General features: G+C 38.8%; 1 protein-coding gene across 1 annotated transcript; it reads right to left on the bottom strand.

The window, feature by feature from the left end:
• Nucleotides 1–156: 156 nt before the first annotated feature.
• Nucleotides 157–26,962, bottom strand: sap130a (Sin3A-associated protein a). Its single transcript, XM_052141295.1, has 21 exons — nt 26,845–26,962; nt 26,004–26,111; nt 25,668–25,924; nt 24,349–24,513; nt 24,131–24,251; nt 23,693–23,817; nt 22,136–22,260; nt 21,902–22,040; nt 20,339–20,429; nt 20,139–20,243; nt 19,702–19,843; nt 19,460–19,578; nt 19,092–19,376; nt 14,144–14,321; nt 13,174–13,272; nt 12,414–12,769; nt 11,035–11,289; nt 5,585–5,710; nt 5,288–5,391; nt 3,691–3,804; nt 157–2,832 (listed from the first exon to the last, which is right to left on the bottom strand). The coding sequence occupies exons 2-21, from the start codon at nt 26,095–26,097 to the stop codon at nt 2,674–2,676; spliced, it is 3,159 nt and encodes a 1,052-aa protein (XP_051997255.1). The 5' UTR covers nt 26,098–26,111; nt 26,845–26,962; the 3' UTR covers nt 157–2,673.
• Nucleotides 26,963–27,348: the final 386 nt, after the last annotated feature.

Raw genomic sequence — 27,348 nt, 5'->3', positions numbered from 1 at the left:
AACCTTTGGACCTGTGTGATAGTGCATGGACTGAGGACAATCAAGCTGTAAATATGAGGTGTCATAGCTTCCCAGGATGGAGCAATGCTGGTAAGTCATATTTCCACCAAGCAATACCACACTACCTATCCCCTATCTGAGGGTTGTCCCCCCTAAAATATCATTAAAATATGTGTATTGTAAATAATATGATATATTCTTAAAATAACTGTTTAAGAAATAAAATGATACAAATGCAAACTTGGTGTCCCCTTCAAAAATTGCTCTTGAGAATTGTTATGTTTATTGTCCCCCCCCAACATTTTGATGAAATTTTCACCCCTGCACACTACATTGGTAGAGTGATTTTATTTGACCAGGGACATATGGTGTACTGTTTCACGTGAGTTTTCCAGAAGACAGACAGTTTACAGATGTGAATTCTGATCCAAAACAATCAAGACAAAAAACCTAAATGTACAGGACCGTGCCAAAGTGTTTTACATTTGTCTTAAGATGGTTATTTATATCTTAATTTTTAGTGTGTCAATAGGAAATATAAATTTTAGACTCACAAACATTCCTTTTGCAAATATAATAGAACAGAAAAGCAGAACAGGGAACCCTGCAATAGATGGCATGACCCCAACAGAGCCCCCCCACTGAACATCGAGTTAGTCTTGGATTACATGAGATGGAAGAAATGGAGACATCTTAAATAGATAGAAGAACTGTGGTGAATTCTCCAAGATGCTTGGAACATCCTATCTACCAACAACCAAGAAAAACTGTGTCCAGGTGTACCTATGATAATTGGTGCCATTTGGAAGGCAAAGGTGGTCACACCGAATATTGATTTAGCTTTGTTTTAAGTTTACTGCACCTTGTATGACATTACTTGATATATAAAAACTATTTATGGCATTATTTTTGAAGACATCCACACTATGCAACAGGTTTCACAAGTGCCTAAAACTTTTGCACAGTACTATATATTCTGATCAAATTAAAATGTGTTTTACCACAAACTAATGGAAGAATCAAAGAACCAAGATGAGATTAAACTCTTGGACTCATTCCCACCATCAATTTAGATATTCCTACATACATCATTTCTATTCACATTTCACAATTTTACCTGGAACTTGAAGAAATTTCTTCATTGTACGTATGTTTAAACATGAAAATTAGATAGATTTCACGCCAGCAAGCAGAGTATTATCCACGATAGAATTACTTAATTCTTCAGTTCTGATGCTGATTGTGACATTTTGCCAAAATAATTTATTCTGGCAGTGATAAGGAGGTCTTGTAAGGCCTATTACAATCAAACACCATCCAAACTACACAAATTAAGAAATTAAATACAAAAAAGTGCTGTATCATTTTCTCAATTCTTTTTCTGAATGGTTACAGGATAAAATTCCACTTAAGAGAGTATGCAATATCAGCATCACAGGGCTTTGGAGAGATAGCTTTACTGGTGGATAAACTTCTGTTTTGGTGAAAATAAAAATATGATTGCTTGTGTTTAGTGTGATTCATAATTTCTACTTATCATTACATCTCTCTATACTATATGACTATTACATTACTTTTTTCATCTTTTAATATATACTTCTAATTTTAACCCTTAATCTTGTGTTGTTAGTATTCTTCCACTACTACTCAAGATACCTTCCTCTTACATTAATTCATATTAAAAATAGTTTCATTGTGAAAATTGTACTGGCAGAAGAAAGAGCTGAAGAGAAGTTCTGGCTGAAGTGAGAAACTCACATGGAAAGTTTTGTGAGGTGCATTTAGTACCAAATCCATTCTCTCAAGATACTCAAAATGTATCCAGTTTAAAAATAGAATGAAGAAACTAAATGTACAAAAGAGTCAAATAATTATTAAAACTCATAACATTCACTTATAGTCTGCAAAACAGCACAGAGAAGAAGAAAAAAAAAAGACTTTGACACTTCCATTAGTCTCCACTTACAATGAAACAAAATTATCCACACATTCTTATAATCATAATTATACTGATTTAAAAAATTTAAAAATTGTTAGGGGCTAGAAAAGAACTCAAGTTGGATTAGTACAAGACTATAACCAAGTATTTTTATAGTGGACTTATATGCAGGTTAAAATGGGAGTGTTTAATTTAACAGCACACAAGAAAAAAAATCCCAGTTTCACCCATATTACAAGGCACGAAAACACAAAGTTCACACACTGGTTTGAATGTGTGTATGTGTGCAGTGTGTACTGCTGTGAATCAAACTAAACACAAGAGTTACAAAACAGTTGACCCTACTGATCTTTAAAGTCCACTACAGGAAATGCTTTGCCTCTATGACAAAATCAAAATAAGGCAACATCATGTTTATTTAAAAAAAATTATATTTGAAGAATTTCTAAAGGGGGGGGGAGGGAAATAAACATTGCTTAACTGGGCTGCCTCAATAGACTGTCTTGATTCTACAGCAAGCAGTTATTTTTTGTAAAAACAAATAAAATAAAAAAAATGCTTTGATGGTGCACAACTTGTCTTTGAGACTGTAAAAGAAAGATGATGATGATGATGATGATGATTGTGCACAGCACCCTGATAAACCATGACAGGTCCAGCTTTTAAGGATCATTACTCTATCTGACTCAGCTGATGGTGAAAGACTATGGAGTTGGCGGGATCTTCTCTCCAGTCTATGCCCGCTCCTTGTGCTTTAATTTGGAGCTCTTCTTGGGAGTTCCGTTCTTGTTGAGCAGCTTGAGGACTCTGTCCTTATGGTCCAGCACTTTCATCATAGTGTCTCGAGCTTCAGTCACCTGATCCATCACCAACTTGCAGCGCTGCATGTTACCCTGAGCAGATTCAGGTCAAAAGGTCATGAACGTGTTTCCAGTAAAGGCGTGCTACACATCCCAAGCTTGATGCGACCAGACAAACATTGGGACCAGGTTTGGGTCAGTTTTTCATCTATTTGTTAGTGTAAAACTATAACGTCAAGCTATTCTACGTGACATCCACGCACAACTCACCACGTGCCCCACCAAGAGCGAACCACATTATAGCGACCACAAGGAGGTTACTCCATCTGACTCTACCCTCCCTAGCAACCGGGCCAATTTGGTTGATTAGGAAACCTGGCTGGAGTCACTCAACACACCCTGGATTCGAACTCGTGACTCCAGGGGTGGTAGTCAGCATCTTTACTCACTGAGTACCCATGCCCCCTACAGATAAATGCTTATTAGAGTTATTTGAAGCATTTAAAATGAAGCACTTTTATTACAATTATTAATTATTTAATGATCAGTTAACTGCAGCACTAGATATTAATTTAATAACAGAATAATAAAAAGCAATTCGTTTTTAGAATATTTTTAAATGAAAGCTGAAGTATTTAATTTCTCTGCCACTAGTGCCACCAAACAGGATTGCAAAAATAAACAACCCCAACCTGTTGTTGTTCAAACAAAGAGATAGTCCTGCCCCCAACTCATGCCATTGGTTGAGTACCAAAGTTTTGGGACGGGTCCAAACGGGTCACTCAAAACAAACAGAGCAAATTTTAAAGTGCCTCACAGTTTCAGAGAAAATTAACCTATGAATGGCTTACTTTTAGTGGTCTCTGTATATTAAGCTGGAAAAGAAGTATTTTACACACTTAGGTTTTAATTATTTATTTATTAATATTACAACTATTTTGTGTCACAAACCTGTATGAGCTCATTGATGCGGTGCAAGTCATCGTCAGCACCAGCTCTCTTCTTTGGGATAAGCCCCTCCTGCAGGGTGGTCAGCCGGCTGTACACGTCATGCTCCATGTTAGACTGTGAAAAGAGAGGAATAGAGTTTGTCATGCTGTCACATACAGTGGGTACGGAAAGTATTCAGACCCCCTTAAATTTTTCACTCTTTGTTATTTTGCAGCCATTTGCTAAAATCATTTAAGTTCATTTTTTTTCCTCATTATTGTACACACAGCACCCCATATTGACAGAAAAGCACAGAATTGTTGATATTTTTGCACATTTATTAAAAAAGAAAAACTGAAATATCACATGGTCCTAAGTATTCACACCCTTTGTTCAGTATTTAGTAGAAGCACCCTTTTGATCTAATACAGCCATGAGTCTTTTTGGGAAAGATGCAACAAGTTTTTCACATCTGGATTTGGGTATCCTCTACCATTCCTCCTTGCAGATCCTGTCCAGTTCTGTCAGGTTGGATGGTAAACGTTGGTGGACAGCCATTTTCAGGTCTCTCCAGAGATGCTCAATTGGGTTTAAGTCAGGGCTCTGGCTGGGCCATTCAAGAACAGTCACGGAGTTGTTGTGAAGCCACTCCTTCGTTATTTTTTTTAGCGGTGTGCTTAGTGTCATTGTCTTGTTGGAAGGTGAACCTTCGGCCCAGTCTGAGGTCCAGAGCACTCTGGAGAAGGCAAACTCCATGTGGGCTTTCATGTGTCTTGCACTGAGGAGAGGCCATAAAGCCCCGACTGGTGGATGGCTGCAGTGATGGTTGACTTACTACAACTTTCTCCCATCTCCCGACTGCATCTCTGGAGCTAAGCCACAGTGATCTTTGGGTTCTTCTTTACCTCTCTCACCAAGGCTCTTCTCCCCCGATAGCTCAGTTTGGCCAGACGGCCAGCTCTAGGAAGGGTTCTGGTCGTCCCAAACGTCTTCCATTTAAGGATTATGGAGGCCACTGTGCTCTTATGAACCTTAAGGGCAGCAGAAATTTTTTTGTAACCTTGGCCAGATCTGTGCCTTGCCACAATTCTGTCTCTGAGCTCTTCAGGCAGTTCCTTTGACCTCATGATTCTCATTTGCTCTGACATGCACTGTGAGCTGTAAGGTCTTATATAGACAGGTGTGTGGCTTTCCTAATCAAGTCCAATCAGTAGAATCAAACACAGCTGGACTCAATTGAAGGTGTAGAACCATCTCAAGGATGATCAGAAGAAATGGACAGCACCTGAGTTAAATATATGAGTGTCACAGCAAAGGGTCTGAATACTTAGGACCATGTGATATTTCAGTTTTTCTTTTTTAATAAATATGCAAAAATGTCAACAATTCTGTGTTTTTCTGTCAATATGGGGTGCTGTGTGTACAATAATGAGGAAAAAAAATGGACTTAAATGATTTTAGCAAATGGCTGCAATATAACAAAGAGTGAAAAATTTAAGGGGTCTGAATACTTTCCGTACCCACTGTATATGCACAAGTAATTTTAAACACAACACTGAAACTATTAATAAGACAATGTAGAGCATTTTGCCGAAACACAATCAGCTGCAGAACTCACCAGCTGCAGCAGCTGTGCAGCGCACAGGTGCACTTTCCAGCCCTGAGCACGACATGCTACTCCTCGCTGATTTGCCATGTCTTGAAGTGTTCCTTTCTTCTCCTCTGCAAAGATAGTAGTAAGATGTTTTAAGCTCAAATTAAAGCCCAGATTCAATACTATATAATCAATATCAGATGACTTAAAAAGGAGCAAGAAAACACAGAAAACCGAAAACACTGGAGAATCAAATAATAACAAATGCATCATAATGAATTAAAGACCAAAAGTGGACACAATGTTTTAGAGATCCTTTACCTTTCACCCTGATGTCGCTGTACCTTTGGAAGTGGTGATAGGCAGCCTTCCACGGGTTACGGTACTGTCGCAGTAGAGTGAGGGGAGGTCTAGGGCGGACTGGCACATAACGAACACCCTCCTCATCTATAAACACAATCATTGGCGTTACATACAATGTTACCTCTAATTTAGTGTTTTTGTGTGGACCTATTTTTTGCTTTCTCAATGAAAACTTGATAACTTCAGTTTAGATCACAAAACAAGGCTATGTGGCCAAAAGATTGTGGACACCATATGTGCTTGATGAACATTTAATTTTAAAGCCATTGGAATCAATTCCTTCTTTGCTGCAATAACAGCTTCCACTTATCAGGGAAGGCTTTCCACTATACTGCATGTAGTAGCAGCATGGCTGCAGGGATTTGCTCCCGTTTAGACACAAGAGCATCAGTGAGGCCAGGCACTGATGTAGTGTGATGAGGCCTGGCTCAAAGTTGGCGTTCCAATGCACCCCAAAGTTGTTCAATGGGGTTCAGGTCTGGGCTTTGTGCAGGCCATTCAAGTTCTTCCACACCAGACAAACCACTTCTTTATGGACCTTGCTTGGGGAACAGGGGCATTGTCATGCTGGAATAGAAAAGCACACAATGCTATAGAATGCCATTGTGTGGAGTAGAATTATGATTGGTCTTCACTGGAATTAATGGAGTAAACAAACTCCAAACTCTTTCGTTAAAAGGGGTGTATAGTGTAATGCATGGCCTCTGTGGGCTTCTTTTTGTGTATGCTATCATCTTGAAATCTGTGTACTGTTCTAGGATGCACTCATTTTCTTGTGAATTTATCAGGACTATGCATTTACATACAAGAATTCTCACAGCTTTCATTCCATACTCACAAACGGACATACAACATGGACACCAGCTGAACCAAAACCCATTCATTTAGCTTTGATAAAAAAAAAAAAAAAAGCTTTTTTACAACATATTTTTGGGTTTGCCTTCAGGACAATTTCTATCTGCATGACAGAATTGTGTGGATATGCCCACAAGCTGATTTTTGGGAAAATTACATTTAGCAATTTAGCTAGTGGTTGGCCGATATATAGCCATGGTTGATAAATCAGACGATAATTTTTAAATTATCAGCATCAGCTGGTTAATTTCTGCATATGGCTGATTAGTTTCACAGAGAATCGTCTGCTTGCATGTGAGGGAGCAGTCCGAGACATGTAAACGACCGATCATATTTCATTTTGTAGTTACTTAAAAATTGTGTTACTACAATAATAAACCGGCGTGTAACAACATCTGATTTAAACGGTCCTGTGTATCAGAGATGTGCCGGAGCTAATGACGCTGGCTTGTTTCATTCTCTCACTCTCTTCTCAACTGTTACCTGTACCTTTTAAACTGTCTTGTCAAATAATATGAAGGCAATAATATACATTTCTCTTAAGCGTGCATTCTATCAGCCTGGATCAAAACTGTGTTCCTCTGACTCTCGAATGTTGATAAATATATATTATGAAAATACGTTTTGAGTAAATATAGTGCTAAATAAAAATTTGTATATACACTTGTGGCCAAAAGTTTGGAATAATGTACAGTTTTGCTCTTACAGAAAGATATTGGTACTTTTCTTCACCAAAGTGGCATTCAACTGATCACAATGTATAGTCAGGACATTAATAAGGTGAAAAATTACGATTACAATTTGATTTTTTTTTTAAACTTAAACTACTTTAAAGAGTTCTCATCAAAAAATCCTCCACATGCAGCAATGACAGCTTTGCAGATCCTTGGCATTCTAGATGTCAGTTTTTCCAGATACTCAGGCGACATTTCACCCCACACTTCCTGTAACACTTGTCATAGATGTGGCTGTCTTGTCGGGCACTTCTTACACACCTTACAGTTTAGCTGTCCTTCATAACACTCTTTTCCAATTATCTGTTGTCCAATTTCTGTGTTTCTTTGCCCACTCTAACCTTTTCTTTTTGTTTTTCTGTCTCCAAAGTGGCTTTTTCTTTACAATTCTTCCCATGAGGCCTGCACACCGGAGTCTTCTCTTTACTGTTGTACATGAAACTGGTGTTGAGCGGGTAGAATTCAATTACTGGGGCTTTTCCACTGCACGGTACAACTGGACTCTGCTCACTTTTTTGGGGTTTTCCACTGGGGATAGTAATTGGTACCTGATTTTGTTACGTTAACTCTATACTCCGCTTGAAAGCTTCACTTTATTTAGTTGACCAGCTACTGGAAGCTTGCTTTTAAATTGTTCTGGTTGTTTTAGCTAGTAGCTCATTGTTTTGGTCAGTTTCTGTCACGTTTAAGATGATGTCACGGCAGTAAAGGTGTCACAACTATGACGATCATCCTGTAATCCCACCCACGTTGAGGGACACTAAACTGCAAGCAGATAAAGTTAAAAAAAGTAAAGCGAATAGAGTTGAGGCAAGTCGAACCACAACGTGCAGTGAAAAAGTGCCATAAGCTGTCAACTGCGGAGAAGTGAGGCATCTATTTCTCAAACCAGAGACTCTGATGTAATTCTGATGTTTAGTTGTACATCTTGCCTTCCACAGATTTTATTGTGGAAGAACGCAGATTTTATTTTTTTGAATAGTGGTGTTCTTTTTTTTTTTTTTACATCAGTAATGTCCTGACTATACTTGTGATCAGTTGAATGCCACTTTGGTGAATTAAACTAGCAATTTCCTTCCAAAACAGCAAAATCTGTACATTATTCCAAACATTTGGCTGCCAGTATATGTGTGTGTGTGTGTATATACACACACACACACACACACACACACACACACACACACACACCAAAAATCCGGAAAGTATTCACATTTTTTTATGTTATAGCCTTATTACAAAATTGATTAAATTCATTATTTTCCTCAAAATTCTACAAACAATACCCCATAATGACAACGTGAAAGAAGTTTGTTTGAAATCTTTGCAACTTTATTAAAAATATATATATATTTTTTAAATCACATGTACATAAGTATTCACAGCCTTTGCTCAATACTATGTTGAAGCACGTTTGGCATCAATTACAGTCTCAAGTCATTTTGTGTATGATGCTACAAGCTTGGCACACCTATTTTTGCGGAGTTTCTCCCATTCTTCTTTGCAAGACCACTCAAGCTTCATCAGGTTGGATGGAGAGCGTCGGTGCACAGCCATTTTCAGATCTCTCCAGAGATGTTCAATCAGGTTCAAGTCTGGGCTCTGGCTGGGCCACTCAAGGACATTCATAGAGTTGTCCCGTAGCCACTCCTTTGTTATCTCGGCTGTGTGCTTAGGGTCGTTGTCCTGTTGGAAGATGAACCTTCGCCCCAGAGCACTCTGGAGCAGATTTTCATCAAGGATGTCCCTGTACATTGCTGCATTCATCTTTCCCTCGATCCTGACTAGTCTCCCAGTTCCTGCTGCTGAAAAACATCCCCACAGCATGATGCTACCACCACCATGTTTCACTTTAGGGATGTATTGGCCAGGTGATGAGAGGTGCCTGGTTTCCTCCAGAAATGACGCTTGCCATTCAGGCCAAAGAGCTTGATCTTTGTTTCATCAGACCAGAGAATTTTGTTTCTCATGGTCTGAGAGACCTTCAGGTGCCTTATGGCAAACTCCAGGTGGGCTGTCATGTGCCTTTTACTGATGAGTGGCTTCCGTCTGGCCACTCTACCATACAGGCCTGATTGGTGGAGTACTGCAGAGATGGTTGTTCTTCTGGAAGGTTCTCCTGTCTGCACAGAGAAACGCTGGAGCACTGTCAGAGTGACCATCGGGTTCTTGGTCACCACCATGGAGGTTACCCCATGTGACTCTACCCTCCCTAGCAACCGGGACAAATTAGTTGCTTAGGAGACCTGGCTGGAGTCACTCAGCACGCCCTGGATTCGAAATCGCAACTCCAGGGGTGGTAGACAGCGTCAATACTCGCTGAGCTACCCAGGCCCCAAAAATGTTAATTAACCACCCCACAGATTTCATATTAGCAAACTCTAAGTCGTTTAGTACATCTACTTTGTGAATGACAAGAGTCATTTTTTCAACAAATGTTTACAGACTGATTGTTTCACTTTTAATTGACTATCACAACTCCAGTGGGTTAGAAGTTTACATACACTTAGTTAACTGTGCCTTTTTGCAGCTTGGAAAATTCCAGAATATGATGTCAAGCCTTTAGGCAATTAGCCAGTTAGTTTCTGACAGGCTAATTAGAGTCAATTGAAGGTGTACCAGTGGATGTATTTTAAGGCCTACCTTCAAACTCAGTGCCTCTTTGCTTGACATCGTGGGAAAATCCAAACAAATCAGCAAAGACCTCAGAAAAAATTGTGGACCTCCACAAGTCTGGGAGCACTTTCCAAATGTCTTAAGGTACCATGTTTATTTGTACAACCAATAGTATGCAAGTATAAACACCATGTGACCACGCAGCCATCTCACCTCTCAGAAAGGAGACACATTCTGTCTCCTAGAGATGAACATAGTTTAGTGCGTAAAGGGCAAATCAATCCCAGAACAACAGCAAAGGACCTTGTGAAGATGCTGGAGGAAACAGGTAGACCAGTATCTATATCTACAGTAAAACGAGTCCTATATCGACATTTAATTTAACTGTTTGTCCATAATGACCATCGTTATGTTTGGAGGAAAAAGGGTGAGGCTTGCAAGTGTGAAGCATGGGGTGGCAGCATCATGTTGTGGGGGTGCTTTACTGCAGGAGGGACTGTTCCCTTCACAAAATAGATGGCATCGTGAGGAAGGAAAATAATGTGGATATATTGAAGCAACATCAGCCAAAGTTAAAGCTCGTCGCAAATGGGTCTTCCAAATGGACAATAACCCCAAGCATACCTCCAAAGTTGTGGCAAAATGGCTTAAGGACAACAAAGGTATTGGAGTGGCCATCACAAGGGCCTGACCTCAATCCAATTTGTGGAAAGAACTGAAAAAGTGTGTGTGAGCAAGGAGGCCTATAAACCTAACTTAGTTACACAAGTTCAGGAGGAATGGGCCAAAATTCCAGCAACTTATTGTGAGAAGGCTACCCAAAATGTTAGACCCAAGTTAACCAAATTAAAGGAAATGTTACCAAATATTAACAAAGTGTATGTAACCTTCTGACCCACTGGGAATGTGATGAAAGAAAAATGCTGAAATAAATAATTCTCTCTATAACTATTCTGACATTTCACATTCTTAAAATCAAGTAGTGACCTTAACTGACCTATGACAGGGAATGTTTTCTACGATTAAATGTCAGGAAATGTGAAAAACTGAGGTTAAATGTATTTGGCTAAGGTGTATGTAAACTTCAATTGTTTATATTAGCAATTTTATGAACAGTATATGTTATTTACTATAGTGAATTGTGTGATATAAAAAAAGACTAAAGACTCTTTAGTGACTGGCTATTTGACTGGTTTGTAAACTTACCAACATATTCTCTGGGTGGAGACTCGTGTCTGTCAGGTCTGGTTCCTGGGGCTCGGCTGCTAGCTCTCTCCTCATCTGTGCTGTTGGTCTCCATCATCTCAGTCTCCTCAGTGGAGATGACATGCTGCTGTTTGCGGGGTTTCTTCCTTGGGGAGGCCCCAGGCAGGAGGTCTCCGGGATGGGCAGGTATAGCCAGGGTGGGAGCCTGGAAGGAAAGTGCTGGAGCAGGAACCGTTGAAGAGGGTGCTAAGGGCACTATAAATAAAAAGAACCAAAGAGGTTAAAATTTAGTACATTTGGTGTAAACTATCACACACAACCATGTTCGAAGACACATCAGCCAATAAACAGGTAAATCAGCCAATAAACTTGTGATAGCATATCAATTGAATTCTGTATTAAAGGAACAGTTCACCCAAAATGTAAAATTCTCTCATCATTTACTAACCCAGATGATATGATTTTCTTTCTTCTGCAGAACACAGATGAAGATTTTTAGAAGAATATCTCAGCTCTAATGGACCATACAACACAAGTCAATGGTGGCCAAAAATTTGGAGCTCCAAAAAGCACATTATGGCAGCATAAAATTAGACCACACAACTCCAGTTGTTGAGAAACAAATATGTTTATCCAGTGTGAGTGAGAAACAGATCAAAGTTTAAGTCCTTTTTCTAACCTTCTAAAAATCTTCATCTCTGTTCTACAGAAAAATTTCATACACATCTGGGATGGCATGAGGGTGAGTAGATTATGACAGAATTATCATTTTTGGGTGAACTATTACTTTAATGCACCACAGTGCTTGCCAAAAACAGGCTAACAAACTAAATTCTTGCTTGTAGAATTGTTTGGGATTTGGATTATTATCATTAATAAATGTACTTTCATTTTGAATGTGTCATATCATATTGCTGTAGTCAACATTTTATAAAAGTTACAGTGTGTTTATAAATGATACATTTGTTCCATGACTTATCCAGTTGTTTGTGATTAGTTAATATTTTTATAGACTGATTTGCTAAATAATTATTCAGACTGATTTGTGAACTGCTTTCGACTTTTTATTTGACTCAAAGGAACATTTCGATTACAAATAAGACATCACTATGGCTTGTGAGCAAGTTGCACTCTACACAAAAGTCAAATGGCAGCTAATAAGATATAGTTAGTTTAGACAAAAACACTAAAAATATATATTGACTTAAGATATTTCCATGACATTTAAGATTTTATTCGTTTCTATGAATTCTCCAGGCCTGGAAATCACAATTTGAAAATTCCCTGATATTTCCAGATTTTCTATGAACGTGGCAACCATGCTTATTGCTTTATTAATTTGTAAACAGGAGGACACTTATTTAGACAAGCATATCAACCTGGTTGAGAGGTGTCCATTGGCTCCATTTCCTGTTTGACTTTAACCTCTTGAAGGGTGGAGCTCAGGGCAGCAGTGCTACTGGCCGCAGGCTGGGTGGGAGAGGCCACTGCATTGGCCATGGAGGCAGACACAGGGGGAGTGACAGCCATGGCTACCGGCAGGGCTGCGAGAACTGCTGTGGGTTGAGAGGGGGGTGTAGGAGCTGGAGGAGCTAAAAGGGTGGGAATGGCCTGTGAATGATGCTGGGCAGGAGTGGAGAGCATCTGCTGCTCTCCTCCATGACTGGGCAGAGCCTCCACAGTAGCCATGACAGGGGGAGCCATGGCAACATGAACATCAGACTTGGGCTTTACTCTAAAAGTAGAAACAAAGTAAGCCGATTATATACAGTAGATCTGTAGTAAACTCAATTTTAGACAATAAGATCACATGTATGCTAAACTGTTAAAAGGGATAGTTCTTCTTAAAATGGCTTTCTTCTGTGGAAGACAAATAGAGATGCTAGGTAGAAAATTAGTGTTAAGTCACAATTAACTTTCGTTGCATTTTTTGCATGCAATACAAGTGAATGGTGACTGAGGCTAACATTCTGCCTGTGTTCCATGGAAGAAAAAGTCATACCAGTTCGAAACAACAAGAGGGTGAGTGAATGATGACAGAATTTTTATTTAGGGTGAACTATCCCTAAAAGAAAACTGGATGGTTGTTGTCCTATTCTCTTTTAGTTAACAAATAATGGCTCTTCAGGCAGGGCTTACCCTGCTGGGCGAGGGGATCCTGACAGCCTTATCCCACTATCCACCCGGCCAGCGTTAGGCTCACTTGGCTGCGCTGGGATCAGACTTTTACGCACAGCCCTAGAAATACACCCCAAAACCAGTGTCATACTATTTCATCAACTTTTCTACCTTTTTATGACATGAGTTCATACTGGTGTCTTTTTAGGTTGCTTTCACACTAGCACTTTTGGTGCGCACCCGGGTTCGATTGACTGTTGTCCAAACTCTGGTGTGGTTTGCGGGTCCACTTGAAAGGTGGTCAAGGGTACGGTTACTTCAGTACGGTTCACTGCTGATATGAACACAATTGTACCAAATCGCAGAGGTGAACTGCTATTGATGATGTATAATTTGTGTTTTTGCAGGCTACAGATCGCAGTTATAATGGTATAAATGCATTTCTCATACCTGCTTGTTTCCAAATAAATCCAGAGAGCAGCTCAAATTATGCACATCTCTTGTAATGCATCCATGAGTTAGCAGCAGAAAAGCCCTAACATTCATCACATCAATGAACATTCAATGCATCCATGGCATTGTCGTTCTTTGCATGTAATGTGTTTGTGGTAAATAAAAGAAAGGAATACTTCAATAACACAGTGAAGCTGATGTCTTCTTGAGTTTTTACCTAGTTACAGTGGTAAACAGCTGCCGCTTGCACTTAGGCTGAGGATGCAATCGGACCGTGGTTTGGACCCAAAAAATATGATGCAAACAGAGACCAGAGGGGGCAGAGGGAGGGTGGAGGAAATGAGCTTGGGTTTGGTCCAAGCAATCAAAAAAGTGTGAAAGCACCCAAACTTCTCAGGATCTTATTAATGTGGAACTAGATTTACTTATCTTGAAAATAATGTAATTGTTCATATACAATTAATTACAGCAATCAAACTAACAATACACATGCTATGCAAACAATGCAAAGTTGACTATTGGGTTAAGCCAGACTTACCCTTCGTTCACAGGTTTCTTGCGAAGGATGCTGGGTCGGGGGGAGGAGACAAGCGTGGGGGCACCGGTGCCTGCCCCCTGGGAGTGTGTCTGCACCATTGTAGTGATGGGCTGTGTGCCACTGAAAGTGCTACCAACTTGATTTGTGACAAACGCAGTACTATCAGCCAGAACTACACCTGTACAACACAGATTTCGTAAGATATTTTTGAGCAAGACAATCAACAAAAGACAAATACATTTTCTAAAATCTGACAGGAAAATAAAAGCCCATTACCTAAATACTTTTTCCCCAACAGTGTTTAGCAGTTAGCCTTGTGCTATACTTACCTTTTTTCTCCATCTCACACAATAAAAATGTTGCCCAAAAATGAAAGTTCTCTCATCCTTATGCCATCCCAGATGTGTATGACTTTCTTTCTTCAGCAGAACACATGCAAAGATATTAAAAATAATATTTTGGCTCTTTTGGTCCTCACAATGCATGTGAATGGTGACCAAAACTATGACACTTCAAATAGCACATAAAGTAATTACACAAAAGTAATCCATATGACTCCATTGTAGGGAGTCATGATTATGAAATTTGGATGATGATTCATTGTCAAACAAATATTTGCGATTATGACAATTAATTGTCTCTTTTAGGACTTTCACGATTAATTGTTATATGAATTGTCATATTTCTTGAGGTGCATGTGTGCTTCATAGACTGGAGGAAGTAATTTTTACATATTTAACTTCAAATATATAAATCAAATAATAAAATAGGGATATGTTATTTCCTTTTTAAGGCTTTAAAAACTTATGAATGACATCCAAAATAATGTTTTGAATATCAAAATATTTTTAAATGCTTAAAATACGTCTCTCTTTTTGGTCAAATATAATTTTGTTCACTTGTACATGTTTTTAGAACTCACATTTTCTATAATTTCTTAATAAAAAATAAAATACAATTTTATATATATATATATATATATATATATATATTCAGCTGAGTTAAGGCTCTGGGTTACTGATCAGAAGGTCGTGGGTTCAAGCCCCAACACCACCAAGACACCACTGTTGGGCCCTTGAGCAAGGCCCTTGAACCTATCTGCTCCAGGGAGCCGTATCATGGCTGACCCTGCACTCTGACCCCAACTTAGCTGGGATATGTGAAAAATAAATAATTTCACCATGTATATGCAGAAATGTATGTATAATGTGTGACAATTGGTCAAATTAAATTAAATTAAATTAAATTAAATATATATATATATATATATATATATATATATATATATAAATAATAATTGGGGTTAACTACCACCCCTTTACCACCCCTGGAGTCGGGAATCCAGGATGTGCTGAGTGACTCCAGCCAGGTCTCCTAAGCAACCAAATTGGCCTGGGGAGAGTCACATGGGGTAACCTCCTCGTGGTCACGATTAAGTGGTTCTCGCTCGTGCTCGTGGATCGCAGTTATGAGTGAATCGCGGAGAGTAGCATGAGCCTCCACATGTTGTGAGTCTCCGCGATGTCATCCACAGCAAGCCACATTATAAGATGCGTGGAATGGCGGTCTCAGAAGCGGAGGCAACTGAGACTTTTCCTGCGCCATCCGGATTGGGGTGAGTAACTGTGCCACCACGAGGACCTAGTAGGTAGTGGGAATTGGGCATTCCAAAATTGGGGAGAAAAGAGTATTAAAACAATTATAAAAAGAAATTATCCAATCAGTTTTTGGGTGAGAACAGACCAAAATATAACTCCTTGTTCACTGTACACCTTGCCATTGCAGTCTCCTTGGCGATCAAGATTTCAAGCTCAATTTCCTGACGAATGCACAGAAGTGAAATCGAGCTTGAAATCATCAATCAGAAGACATGGATTAAACCACTACAATCATATGTATTACTTTAAAGATTAAAGTACTACCTTTATGTGCTTTAAAGTTTTGGTCTCCATTCACTTGCATTGTATGGACCTACAGAGCTGAGATATTCTTCTAAAATCTTTGTGTTCTGCAGTATAAATAAAGTCACACATCTGGGATGGAGTAAATGATAAGATAATTGTCATTTTTGGGTGAATAATTCCTTTAAAGGGGTCATATAATGCCATTTTTGTACAAGTTAATATGAATCTTTAGGGTCTAAATGAAAACTTTGTAATATACTTTTATTAAAATTTCTCATTAGTATTTTAAGAAAACACAAATTTTACCTGCTCAGAAACAGCTCTGTTTTCAGCACGCCGTTTCAGTGCATATGACTTTAAATGACAATGAGCTTTGGTCACCCGCACCTCCGTTAGGGTTAGCGATTTGCAAAGATTAATATAAAGGTTAATAAAGCGTTACACTTACTTCTTCTGGAGGTGCAGAGGGAATATAAATAGTTGGTACCGAATCTTTTTTCAGCAGCAGCTTCTTAGCAAAACCAGCTTTATACTGACCCTCGTTTATAAAGCAGTCTGGTGAAAAATGATTCCCGCAAACATGAACGCACTGACGTTGCTCGTGGGGAATATTCCCATCGTAAACAAAACTCAGCCACTGCGTCTTCAGTGGTTCAGATTTAGGAACATCAAAATGACTGCTGTGTTGGTTATTACACCGAAGAACAGAAAACCACAAACGCTTAAGCGCCATTATGCTCCAGTGTATCAACAATGATGACGGACTATGATTGACAGCTCGCTCACGAGCGAGGGCGGATCTGTGTTGAAACTCTGCTGTCAATCAACAATCCTGGGAGGGGCGTCCGACCGTGTGACGTCACGTTTGAGGCAGGGGAAAATATATAAGGAGATTAAAACAAAAACACTGGATGGATTTTTAGCATAATAGGATGGTTGTGTACAGGCACAACCAACACACATTTCAGTACAATCAACTTGAAAGTGCATGTACCATTATATGACCCCTTTAATAATTTGACATTTGAGGAATCCAATTTTGCTTGATATTTTGATAAGAGGTCATTGTACTACAAAAGCATACTGTAAGTTTTAGAATTCAAAAATTCCTCTTCAGCCCAAAAAGAGCATTTATTGTTTCCACCCTGCAAAAATGACTCCTTTTGAAACTGCCCCCCCTTGTGATGTAGAAGATAGGAGTCATGTGAATATCTGGCCTCCACAACAGACATGATCATCACTTTGAATTCAGAGAGAGAGATAGAGAGAGCGGCTAAAAGGACGGCAACACTGGAAGTTGCACTATTTTTTACTGTAGTTTGCTTTTAACCAACAACAAATTTAGATGTGAAGTAATGGGCCCATATGTTATTGCGTTCCTGATTGTAAACAACCTACATCCCTGCATAGCCTTCTGAAGGATCCCAATGTTAGCATAATAAGTGACTTCAAACTAAGCATCAATGTGGGATTATTATACATTTGGGCACATTTTCTCTATGGATTCTTTTAAGAACCAAGATTCAGGCTTTGCACAGAAACTTGTATTGAAAAATGGAGCAGTGCCAACTATATTTGACACAACAGTAATGCCGGTGATTAACGAATGTAATTCTAATGTTTGAATTGCCTGAGTTTGTTTGATATGAATTATAAAGCCGTATTTGCTGCCTAATATCTCATGATCAGAACTCCAACATGGAGCGGATTGCACTTATTATACGGTTACTTCGCAAAGAAATACATAATTCCATACAAAGTATCGATTTGGGATTATTTATTGCGTTAATGATGAAAGACAGTGGTGAGTTATACCGGAGGCTGCCAGCTGTTTTAATAATCTCAGCAAGGACTGTACTGTATTTTGGCCGAAATGAACGTGAAAGGATGGCAATTGTTCCATGATTATGCAGCTATTCAACTGAGGGAGAAACTCTTTCCCAGCCAACTGGCAAATTAATCACATGGGGAATCCCCACCAAGTGAAGATCTCATATTTGTCGACACAGGAAGCATATTAATACAGAGAGACGGGGGAAACCCGCTAGCCCACTGCCTATTATAACACTAATTACAGCTGAATACAGATTTATTAACCTTTCACTTTCACAGCTTGTGTTAGTCTGGATTATTTGCACTGTTACCAGTTTCAGATAGCATTATTTTATCAGCAAAACTTGTATACATTATAACATAAATATTGGGAAGCAAGAGTGCTCAGACATTGTTCAGTTTTCAGTTATTCAGTCGAACAGCTGTTGTAATTTGATTGTGTACTTGACATATATTGGGAAATAGCTATCAATAACTGTCTGGAGTAAGTGCTTTTAGTGGATTTTGTAAATCACTTGCATGTCATGTAAAATACTGTTCCACCAGTGTAACCATAGGCGGAAATCGCGGGAGTCTGAGGGTTGTCCCCCTAAAATATCATTAAAATATGTGTATTGTAAATAATATACTGATATATTCTTAAAATAATTGTTTAAGAAATAAAATAATACAAATGCAAACGGGGCAACAACAAAAACCCCTTGGTGTCCCCTTCAAAAATTGCTCTTGAGAATTGTTATGTTTATTGTCCCCCCCAACATTTTGATGAAATTTTTGCCCCCGAGTCTAACAATGGTAGGCCGTTGCTCTGCAAAGATGTTAGCCAATCAGAACAGTGGGTGTGTCTTTTAGCATTAGTACGGGTTAAACGGAGCGTTTAAGACAGAGAGCTATACACAGGGTAGAAAAAGGTCATGTTATACTACATTATCACTGTTTTTTGTGCAAAAAAAACTTTACTAACATAAGTGAACCTCAAAAAAGATTTTTATTTTAAATAACAAATCCATGACATGACCCCTTTAAATAAATGATATGTATTATTATTAACTCATGTAGACTGCAAGACACTGATCTTGTGATCTTAAAAGGAATAACTCACCTAATAAAGAATACAACAGCTTTTTTCTCAGTCACTCATCTGACTGGAGTCTTCCGTTTCATGTGAAACATATCTATCTAAAGTGCTAGTGCTTCATGTCTTCACCTACCTGATGGTTTTGTTTCTGACTGTGGTTGCTGTGTGGCAACCGGAGCCTGCTGTATGCTCTGCGTGTTGATTGGTGCAGTGGCATGCAGTCCATGAACTCCGACTGGTGCAGGCTGAATGCCCTGAGCAGTCATAGAGGCTGGCTGGATGTTCTGTGTGCTGATCTGGGCAGACTGCAGGCCGATGCGATCCACTGCCATAAGCTGCATAGGGTTCAAGTGCACAGTGGTAGCCACACCCACACCAGCCTGAGCAGGAAGAGCGGAGCTCTGAGCCTGAGCGGTCACTGAGGGATAAAGCACAGACAGAAATCAGAATGAATCAGATTATAGCACAGCGGTTTTGGAAGTGCATGTGTGTAGTGCTTACCTGGGTAGGGGCGTATGGTGGAGACAGAGCTGGTGATGGGGGTGTATGTGTGGGTCAGAGGATATGGGGATGAGGGGTATGTGGGTAAGAAGTATTGAAACTGCACCGGTACTGAGGGCCTACAGAGGAAAAAAATTACAATTAATAAACTACAAATTCTAAATTCAATTAGAATATGGATGAACTGATCAGTTATATTTGTCAAGGATTCTTTATTTGAAGAGCTTTTGCTGTAGTATCACCGGTTGTCGCTGCGTGCCTCCATGGTGACCGGGTTTGGAGAGGAGCGATGACCAGAGATGGGAATCAGGTTGGTCCTCTCCCCTGGGTACTCTGGCTGAATGCGGGGGGATGTGTGGGCAATCGGCTGAGGAACAACTTTAGCTGGACAAAATAGAGATAATATGATGTTATGAAAGATTCAGTAAATTCTAACCTTAAGACCATAATTTGTGGTCTCTGACTCTACAGCAAATGGTATTGGCATAGTACATTAAATCTTTATCAACCACAGCAGCTACACAACAAGCTATTTTTTTGTCTTCATTGTTTGTTTTTGTTTGTATTGGGTTTATCTCAGGTTTTTCAAAAAAAATTGCTTAACTCCACCAAACTGCTCATAGTGTTATAAACACTATGATAAACACAGTGTTATAAACACATGTAGAGTTGTGCTTACCAACAGGAATGGCAGAGGCTGTCACAGCTGTCGCATGTGAAGAGTGAGAGGCCATCGTCATGGTGACAATAGTGCTACTGGTCATTTGGGAATGTGGTGCAGAGCCTGTTTTATGGTAGACATGGTATAGATGACCTTTTGAACTGTATGGAATTGCTTTGTCTCATTGCATAAATCATTTGTGAAAAAAGGAAAGCTACCTGTGGTAGTGGCTGATGGAACTGTGTTTGTAGCTAATATAGGAGCAACAGTGGCAGCAGCAACAGGAGTCACAGTGTTGAAGATTGGCTTCTGCAGACAAGAAATTAATGAAAACAAGAGAAAAATAAAGAATGTTTGTGGCATTGTGTTTCAGCAAGAACACCCAATGCATAATGCGTCAGATATTCTGCTAGTCAGGGTTGGGCAAAATTCAGAACTGACTCCCTTTCAAATCATGTTGGTATCAAGTTGAAATTTAATAGGAATATCAGGAAGAGGCATTTACTAAATTGCAATTAAAATAAATTTAACAGTCATAGAGTATTGTTTCAAAACATTTATAATTACAACATTCATTTTGACTAATTACCGTAAGCGTATTAATTTACTCCCAGATGCTTTCTCAACAGATTAAATATCTAAACTAAGATATGAATTCGGTCAAAACAGATTTTAATTTTGCCATAGAGCACCACAAAATGTCTGACACATCCTTTTCAGAGAGCTTTATAAAAATACATATTTACATTAATATTTTGAAAATTATAGTAATTTAATTTCAGTAATTGATTATTAATTTCCTCTAATCTTTCTAGAAATATTCCATATGATGTGTGCGTGACAATTATGAATGATTCTTATGAACATTTCAAAAACTACATTTCAGAATAAAACAAAAACTACACTTCAATAATCTGAATTTCTTTGTATTTTGTTCCATTTAAATTGTACTTTCTTAAAGGAAAAGTTCACCCAAAAATTAAAATTCTCTCATCATTTACTCACCCTCACACACTATCCCAGATGTGTGACTTTCTTTCTTCTGCAGACCACAAATTACGATTTTTAGAAGAATATTTTAGCTCTGTAGATCCTCACCATGCAAAACTTTGGATGCTCCAAAAAGATTGTAAAAGCAACATAAAAGTAATCCACATGACACCAGATGTTTAATCCATATCTTCAGAATTGATATGAAAGTTGTAGGTGAGAAACAGATCAATATTTAAGTATTTATTTGCTAGAAATTCTTCTCCCTGCCTAGCGATATGCATGAAAAATGAGAATCACCAAAAACACAAGAACTGTGAAAGTGATCCGTTTCTCACCCACACCTGTCATATAGTTTCTTAAGACATTTATTTAACCACTGGAGTAGTATGGATTACTTTAATGCTGATTTATGTGATTTTTGGAGCTTAAAAATGTTGGCTCCCATTCACTTTCATTGTCTGGACCAAAAGATCTTCATTTGAGTTCAGCAGATGAAAGAAAGTCATACACATCTGGAATGGTATAAGGGTGAGTAAATGATGAGAGAATTTTCATTTTTGGGTGAGCTATTCCTTTAAATTCCAATTCGAAATACATTTTACAATCTGTTAGGAACCAAAATTCTAATTCAGTATAAATTCTGAAATTGAGTTAGAATTTAAAAGGCATTCTCAATATAATTCTGAATGGTGCACAATCCTGCAGCTAGTTATACAAACATATCTGGATAAACAGAACTAATTTGTTCAATAAACAACTTGGATCAGTTGGTTTGCAAAAAGACTGACTTGAGCAACAGTGTGAGGGGGTGGGGCCTTCTGGGCTCCAATAGCTGGGTGGGAGGGGAGAGTGATACGAGTGACAGTGTCCCGTGAGGTGGGTGGACGCTGGATGTTGATCGGTGAAGAGTGAATGGTCATTGGTCGTCTGCAAACAAAAATTCACAGTTGTAACACTGCACAACCCATAATGACATCTGACACAGTTTAAGTATTTAGTAGAAATTGATAACAATAATTTACCCATGTGCCATCTCTGCAGCATGTGTCACAGGGGTGCTAATAACTGGAGACTGGGTTCTGGCAGCTGGGATGGGAGCCACCATGGTAGGCAGAACAGCCGTTGAGGTTGTCACCAAAGGTCGAGACTTAGAATATAAACACAGTAGGTTAACATCTAGAAATCTTTATTTGATCGGAAGGCAGATGGAGTAGATCTTTAAACCGAACAGCTTCTAAAATTCCCTATCACAACTGGCTTTAAAGTGTGATGTGTTTCTGATCCACTAGTGTACCAAACAGAGCAGCAAAAATAATGATGGTTTTGAAACATTAAGTAGCCCAACAAGGCCACAAAATACAATCCTTAAAAAATCAAGACAGAATATTTTTTTTATTGCGTCATTTGGAAACAATCATTTTTGCAATTCCATTTGGTGCCACTAGTGGAGCAGAAATTACACAAATCCCCTTTAATCAAGGAACTTCAAAGGGAAAGTTCACTCAAAAATAAAAATTCTCTTAACATTTACTTACCCTCATGCTATACCTGATTTGTATGACTTTCTATCTTCTACAGAACACAAATTAAGATTTTTAGCAGAATATCTCAGCTCTGTTGGTCCAAACAATGCAAGTGAATGGTGACCAAAACTTTGAAGCTCCAAAAACCACAAATGCAGGATAAAAGTAATCCATATGACTTCAGTGGTTTTATCCATGTCTTCTGAAGCAATCTAATCGATTTTAACAGACCAAGTTGGAAATTCCTTTTCACTGTGCATCTTGCCATTGTAGTGTCTAGGCACGATCATGATTTCAAGCTCAATTAAACTTCTCATTGCTTGACGCATGCACAGAGCACTAGATGGCGCTAGGAAGTGTAAATGAGCTTGAAATCATGATTGCCAAACAGTCTGCTGATGTTGAGATTAATAGTGAAAAAGGAGTTATATTTTGTTATATTTCTGTTCTCATCCAAAATCGATTGGATCATTTCAGAAGACATGGATTAAACCATAAAACTAATTACTTTTATATGATTACTTTGTGCTTTTTGGAAATTCAATGTTTTGATCATGATTGTTGGTTGTGTTTAGCAGAAGAAAGAAAGTCATACACATCTGGGATGGCATGAGGGTGAGTAAATGATGAGAGAATATACATTTTTGGGTGAACTATCCCTTTAACTCCAGGAATGAACACCTCTGTTAATTTGCCTAGTTTGTACAGTTATCATGCGATAATCACAAAATGGTCAAATATTGCTTGATTAATCAGCCTGGCCGATATATATCAGCCTATCACTGCTTAGGATGACAAAGTAGTTTCTAAATAACTAAAACAGACAAGCCAGACATTTCATTTATTCCATAGGAGAAATTTGGAGCAAACCAGTGATATCAAAAAAGTATTAATAAAAATGGTTACACATCTTTATGAATCAAGAGTCTGCTTTATAAATTTACACTGTACAGTACATGCACAGGACAAAAATGACAAATGACTATGCCTTTACTGAAAACTCAGATAGGGTCGAGTGTAACTGTGTGTTTTCAGTACGGTGTGAAGTGTCTACACCTGAATAGGCTGGTGTATGATGTGCTGCACAGCTGCTGTTTGACCAGGGCCTGTGTTTCCTCCTCCGGCTGGTCTGAGAACAGTGGGGCCTTTAGTGCTGGACATGACAGCTGCAGCGGCTGCGCCTGAGACGACAAACACATACATAGTTATCAACTTATTAAAGAAGACTATATATAGTTCATGACTTTACAATGTGCACGGCTGCATGCCAAAATATACAGAAGACTACAGATGCAATAAAATGAGCAGTGAACTTGAGACAACTATACAGAAAAATAATAAATCACTATACATGGTCTCTTTTGCAGTTCCATTTGGTGCTGCTAGCTGCGTAAACATTAAACACTTCACCTTTAATCTTGATATAATTTTTTTAAACATGAACCCTAAGCATTAGGCAATAATGTCAGCCCAGTATGAATGAAATGCACTGACCTCTAGGTAAGTGAGAGGTGAAAGTATGAGGAGGAGCAGGAGATCCGATCTGTAGCGCAGGTGCACTGCTCCTGATGAACTGCACGTTAGTAGCCATTAGATGATGCAAGTTACTCTGTCCCTGGAGAAACATTATTCAAAACTCATCTCAAAACATCTGTTTTGACAAGCACACTATGTGTAAGCTAAAGAAATCTGTTTAGGAGAAGTGCCTATACCTGCTGACCGCTGATGGTCGCAACTGGTATTGAGGCAGGAGCAATGCTGTTTTCAAGAGGAACAGTTATATGCCCAGACACTTTGGCTGGAACAGGAATATGCCCTTGGCTAAGTGCAGGAGCAGGAGCTATAAGACGGCTGGGCATCGGTGATTTCAGGGAAGCCTGGAGGAAGAACAAATTAAAATAAAACATTTTTGATGATTGCTGGTAGCCTAGAAGTTAAAAAAATTGTTCACCCAAAATGAAAATTCTCTCATCATTTACTCACCCTCATGCCATCCCAGATGTGTTTGACTTTCTTTCTTCTGCGGAACACAAATGAGGATTTTTAGACATATATCTCAGCTGTGTAGGTCCTCCCAATGCAAGTGAATGGTGACCAAAACTTTGAAGCTCCAAAAAGCATATTAAGGCAGAATAAATGTAATCCATATGACTACAGTGGTTTAATCCATGTCTTCTGAAGCAATACAATTGTTTTGAGTGAGAAAAGACCAAAATGTTCTTTTTTGAGAACACATATACACTTCCTAGTGCTTGGTGCATGTGCAGAGCACTAGATGGCATTAGGAAGTGTAATCGAGCTTGAAATTATGATTGTCAAGGAGGATTTATAGTGAAAAAAGGCTTATATGTTGGTCTATTCTCAGCCAAAACCAACTGGGTCGCTTCAGAAGACATATATTAAACCATTGGAGTAATATGAATTACTTTTATTCTGCCTTTGTGCTTTTTCGAGCTTCAAAGTTTTGGTCACCATTCATTTGCATCGAATATACCAACAGAGCTAAAATATTATTCTAAAAATCTTTTTTAGAGTTTAGCAGAAGAAAGTCATAAACATCTGGAATGGTATGAGGGTGATTAAATGATGAGAACTTTCATTTATAGGTGAACTATCCCTTTAAGGATTTGAACTGCAATGTAATATAATAAATAACCGTGCTCTACTATTGCCTTTACCTACATGTTTCAAATGGATCAAGTTTCGAAGCTGGCAGAGTTGTTTAGGAGAACTCACGCCCCTTAAAATTTTTAAATTGAGCACAATTTCGCTGTTGACTTGTATGGAAACCAATTAAAAGCAGCCAATCTCAAAGTTAGATGTATTAGGGAGTTTTTATTCTGACAGCGTTTCACATTCTCACAATTTTATTTTTACTCACAAATGTAACTGAAATGCTCGCAGTGTAGAGCGCTGTGGATTTTCCTAGCAAGTAGTCTGTCAATGTATTTCAAAGTGATTTTCAAAACAGTACTAATATGCACTGTCTCTGCACAAAATCACAGGAGTGAAGAAAATTAAATGGCATCACCTTTACTGAGCCATCGCCTATGCTGGTCTGCAGGCCCTGTGGCAGGTGAACTGATGGGGCAGCCACATTAACTGAAGGGCTGGGCTGGATAGGCACATGCTGGGGCAGAGTGGGAGGCTGGCCGTGGGCTTGGACCTGTGGGTAGGGTCTGACCACCACTGTCTCCTGCTTGTCATCACGAAACGATGTTGCTCCACCCCCACTTCCAGGTGGAGGATCATGAGAATGATCCACGTCACGGCTGCTGTCCTCACCAACTACAAACAGATAATTCACCACATTCGGTCATTACTCCATCAACGTCATAGATGATCATGACTGGTATCACAATCCTACCTGATTGTGTCACTAGACCAGTGCTGCCAGCAGATGTCTGACCTTGTCCAGCCCCAGAGGGAGGCAACGCAGCCCTGGGAAACTGAGAACTCATCTTCTGTCTGTAACCTTTGGGAAGAACAAAAGCAATTACAGTTGAACTCACGGGTTTATTGTCTTTAAAATGGAAGAACGAACCTTTACAATTCATGAAAACATTAGATAATATTTTAAAAAGACCCAATACTCTAGTCTGGAGAGCCAGCAGTGTGTTCGGTGAACATATTCAGCATGACGCATGTATGATAAACGGTTCATGAGCATATCAAAGGAATAATTTGCGGAAAATGCACACGATGGTATTATACCAAAACGAACTGCATAAATCGATACACCGTACTAAGATCTGTTTAGATCAACTCTGTTTTAACAAACAAAGAATGACATATAAGTGACTTTGTTTTTATCAAAGAACGACAACATTAAGACGATGAATACTGAGTGCTGTCAGGATGTCTGTAACTTCACGGTATCAAATAAAACATCATATCAGCACAGCAGATCACGGTCATTTGAGTGGTTTTACATGAGTTTATCGTGCAAAGAGTCAACGGACCAGGATAACAAAATAAATGTTCTTAAATCAAAAGAGCGGGTTAGTCAGATGGAGGCGTTATTTTCTCCTGGTTGACAACAAAAGCATTAGCCAAAGTGTCCGTAAAGCGTGTCCTCATTTCGGAAAAGGCACATCAATGCTATTGCGTGACACCAGCATGTAAATTACTACTAACATGATTAAAATATATATCATATAAATATATGTATACAAAATAATAATACAAATAAACATTACAAATACTACCGTGTGTCTGTAGCTATTCCCACTCCATAGTGTGAAAACAGAATCAACATTCAGAACACAAAATGAGTCTTGGCGCCAGAGATTTCAAAATAAAAGCTTATATAAAACGGATGACTATCAAAGAAACCCTTCAGAACTGTGGTAATCGATTTTGAACGAACTCGCGTGTTAATTAGAAATTTGCCATGGCAACTGTAGCGTCCACTTAAATACCATGTTTACCGATTTAGTTACCGTAATAAAATTATGGCAACTTGGTATCGCCTTTCAGTGTGTTAATCCTGTTGGTGTCTGTCGGTGCAGTGAGAACTGTACTTTATTTTATAAGCGACAGTATGAAAAACTGCACATCTTTGAAAAATAGACTTTGTATTATTTCAGGAAAAGATGAAAAGTTTCCGCAGTTACACATTCAGCCAAATTAACAAATCCCAGGTGTTGGTAACAGATTACTTTTAACTGTTTTAATAATCCTTTATTGTTGTCATATGTTTCTCTCCACCA

Source organism: Xyrauchen texanus, chromosome 13 (assembly GCF_025860055.1).
Source record: "Xyrauchen texanus isolate HMW12.3.18 chromosome 13, RBS_HiC_50CHRs, whole genome shotgun sequence".
In the NCBI taxonomy this organism is placed as follows: Eukaryota; Metazoa; Chordata; class Actinopteri; order Cypriniformes; family Catostomidae; genus Xyrauchen; species Xyrauchen texanus.
This window is presented reverse-complemented; position numbering and strand designations above follow the sequence as displayed.

Coding starts and splice junctions, on each gene's coding strand:
- sap130a (XM_052141295.1), bottom strand. CDS start 26,097: ATGAGTTCTCAGTTTCCCAGGGCTGCGTTGCCTCCCTCTGGGGCTGGA. Junction 22,041..22,135: donor GCTGCAGAGATGGCACATGG/GTAAATTATTGT, acceptor TTTTGTTTGCAG/ACGACCAATGACCATTCACT. Junction 20,430..21,901: donor CCCCTCACACTGTTGCTCAA/GTCAGTCTTTTT, acceptor TCTTGTCTGCAG/AAGCCAATCTTCAACACTGT.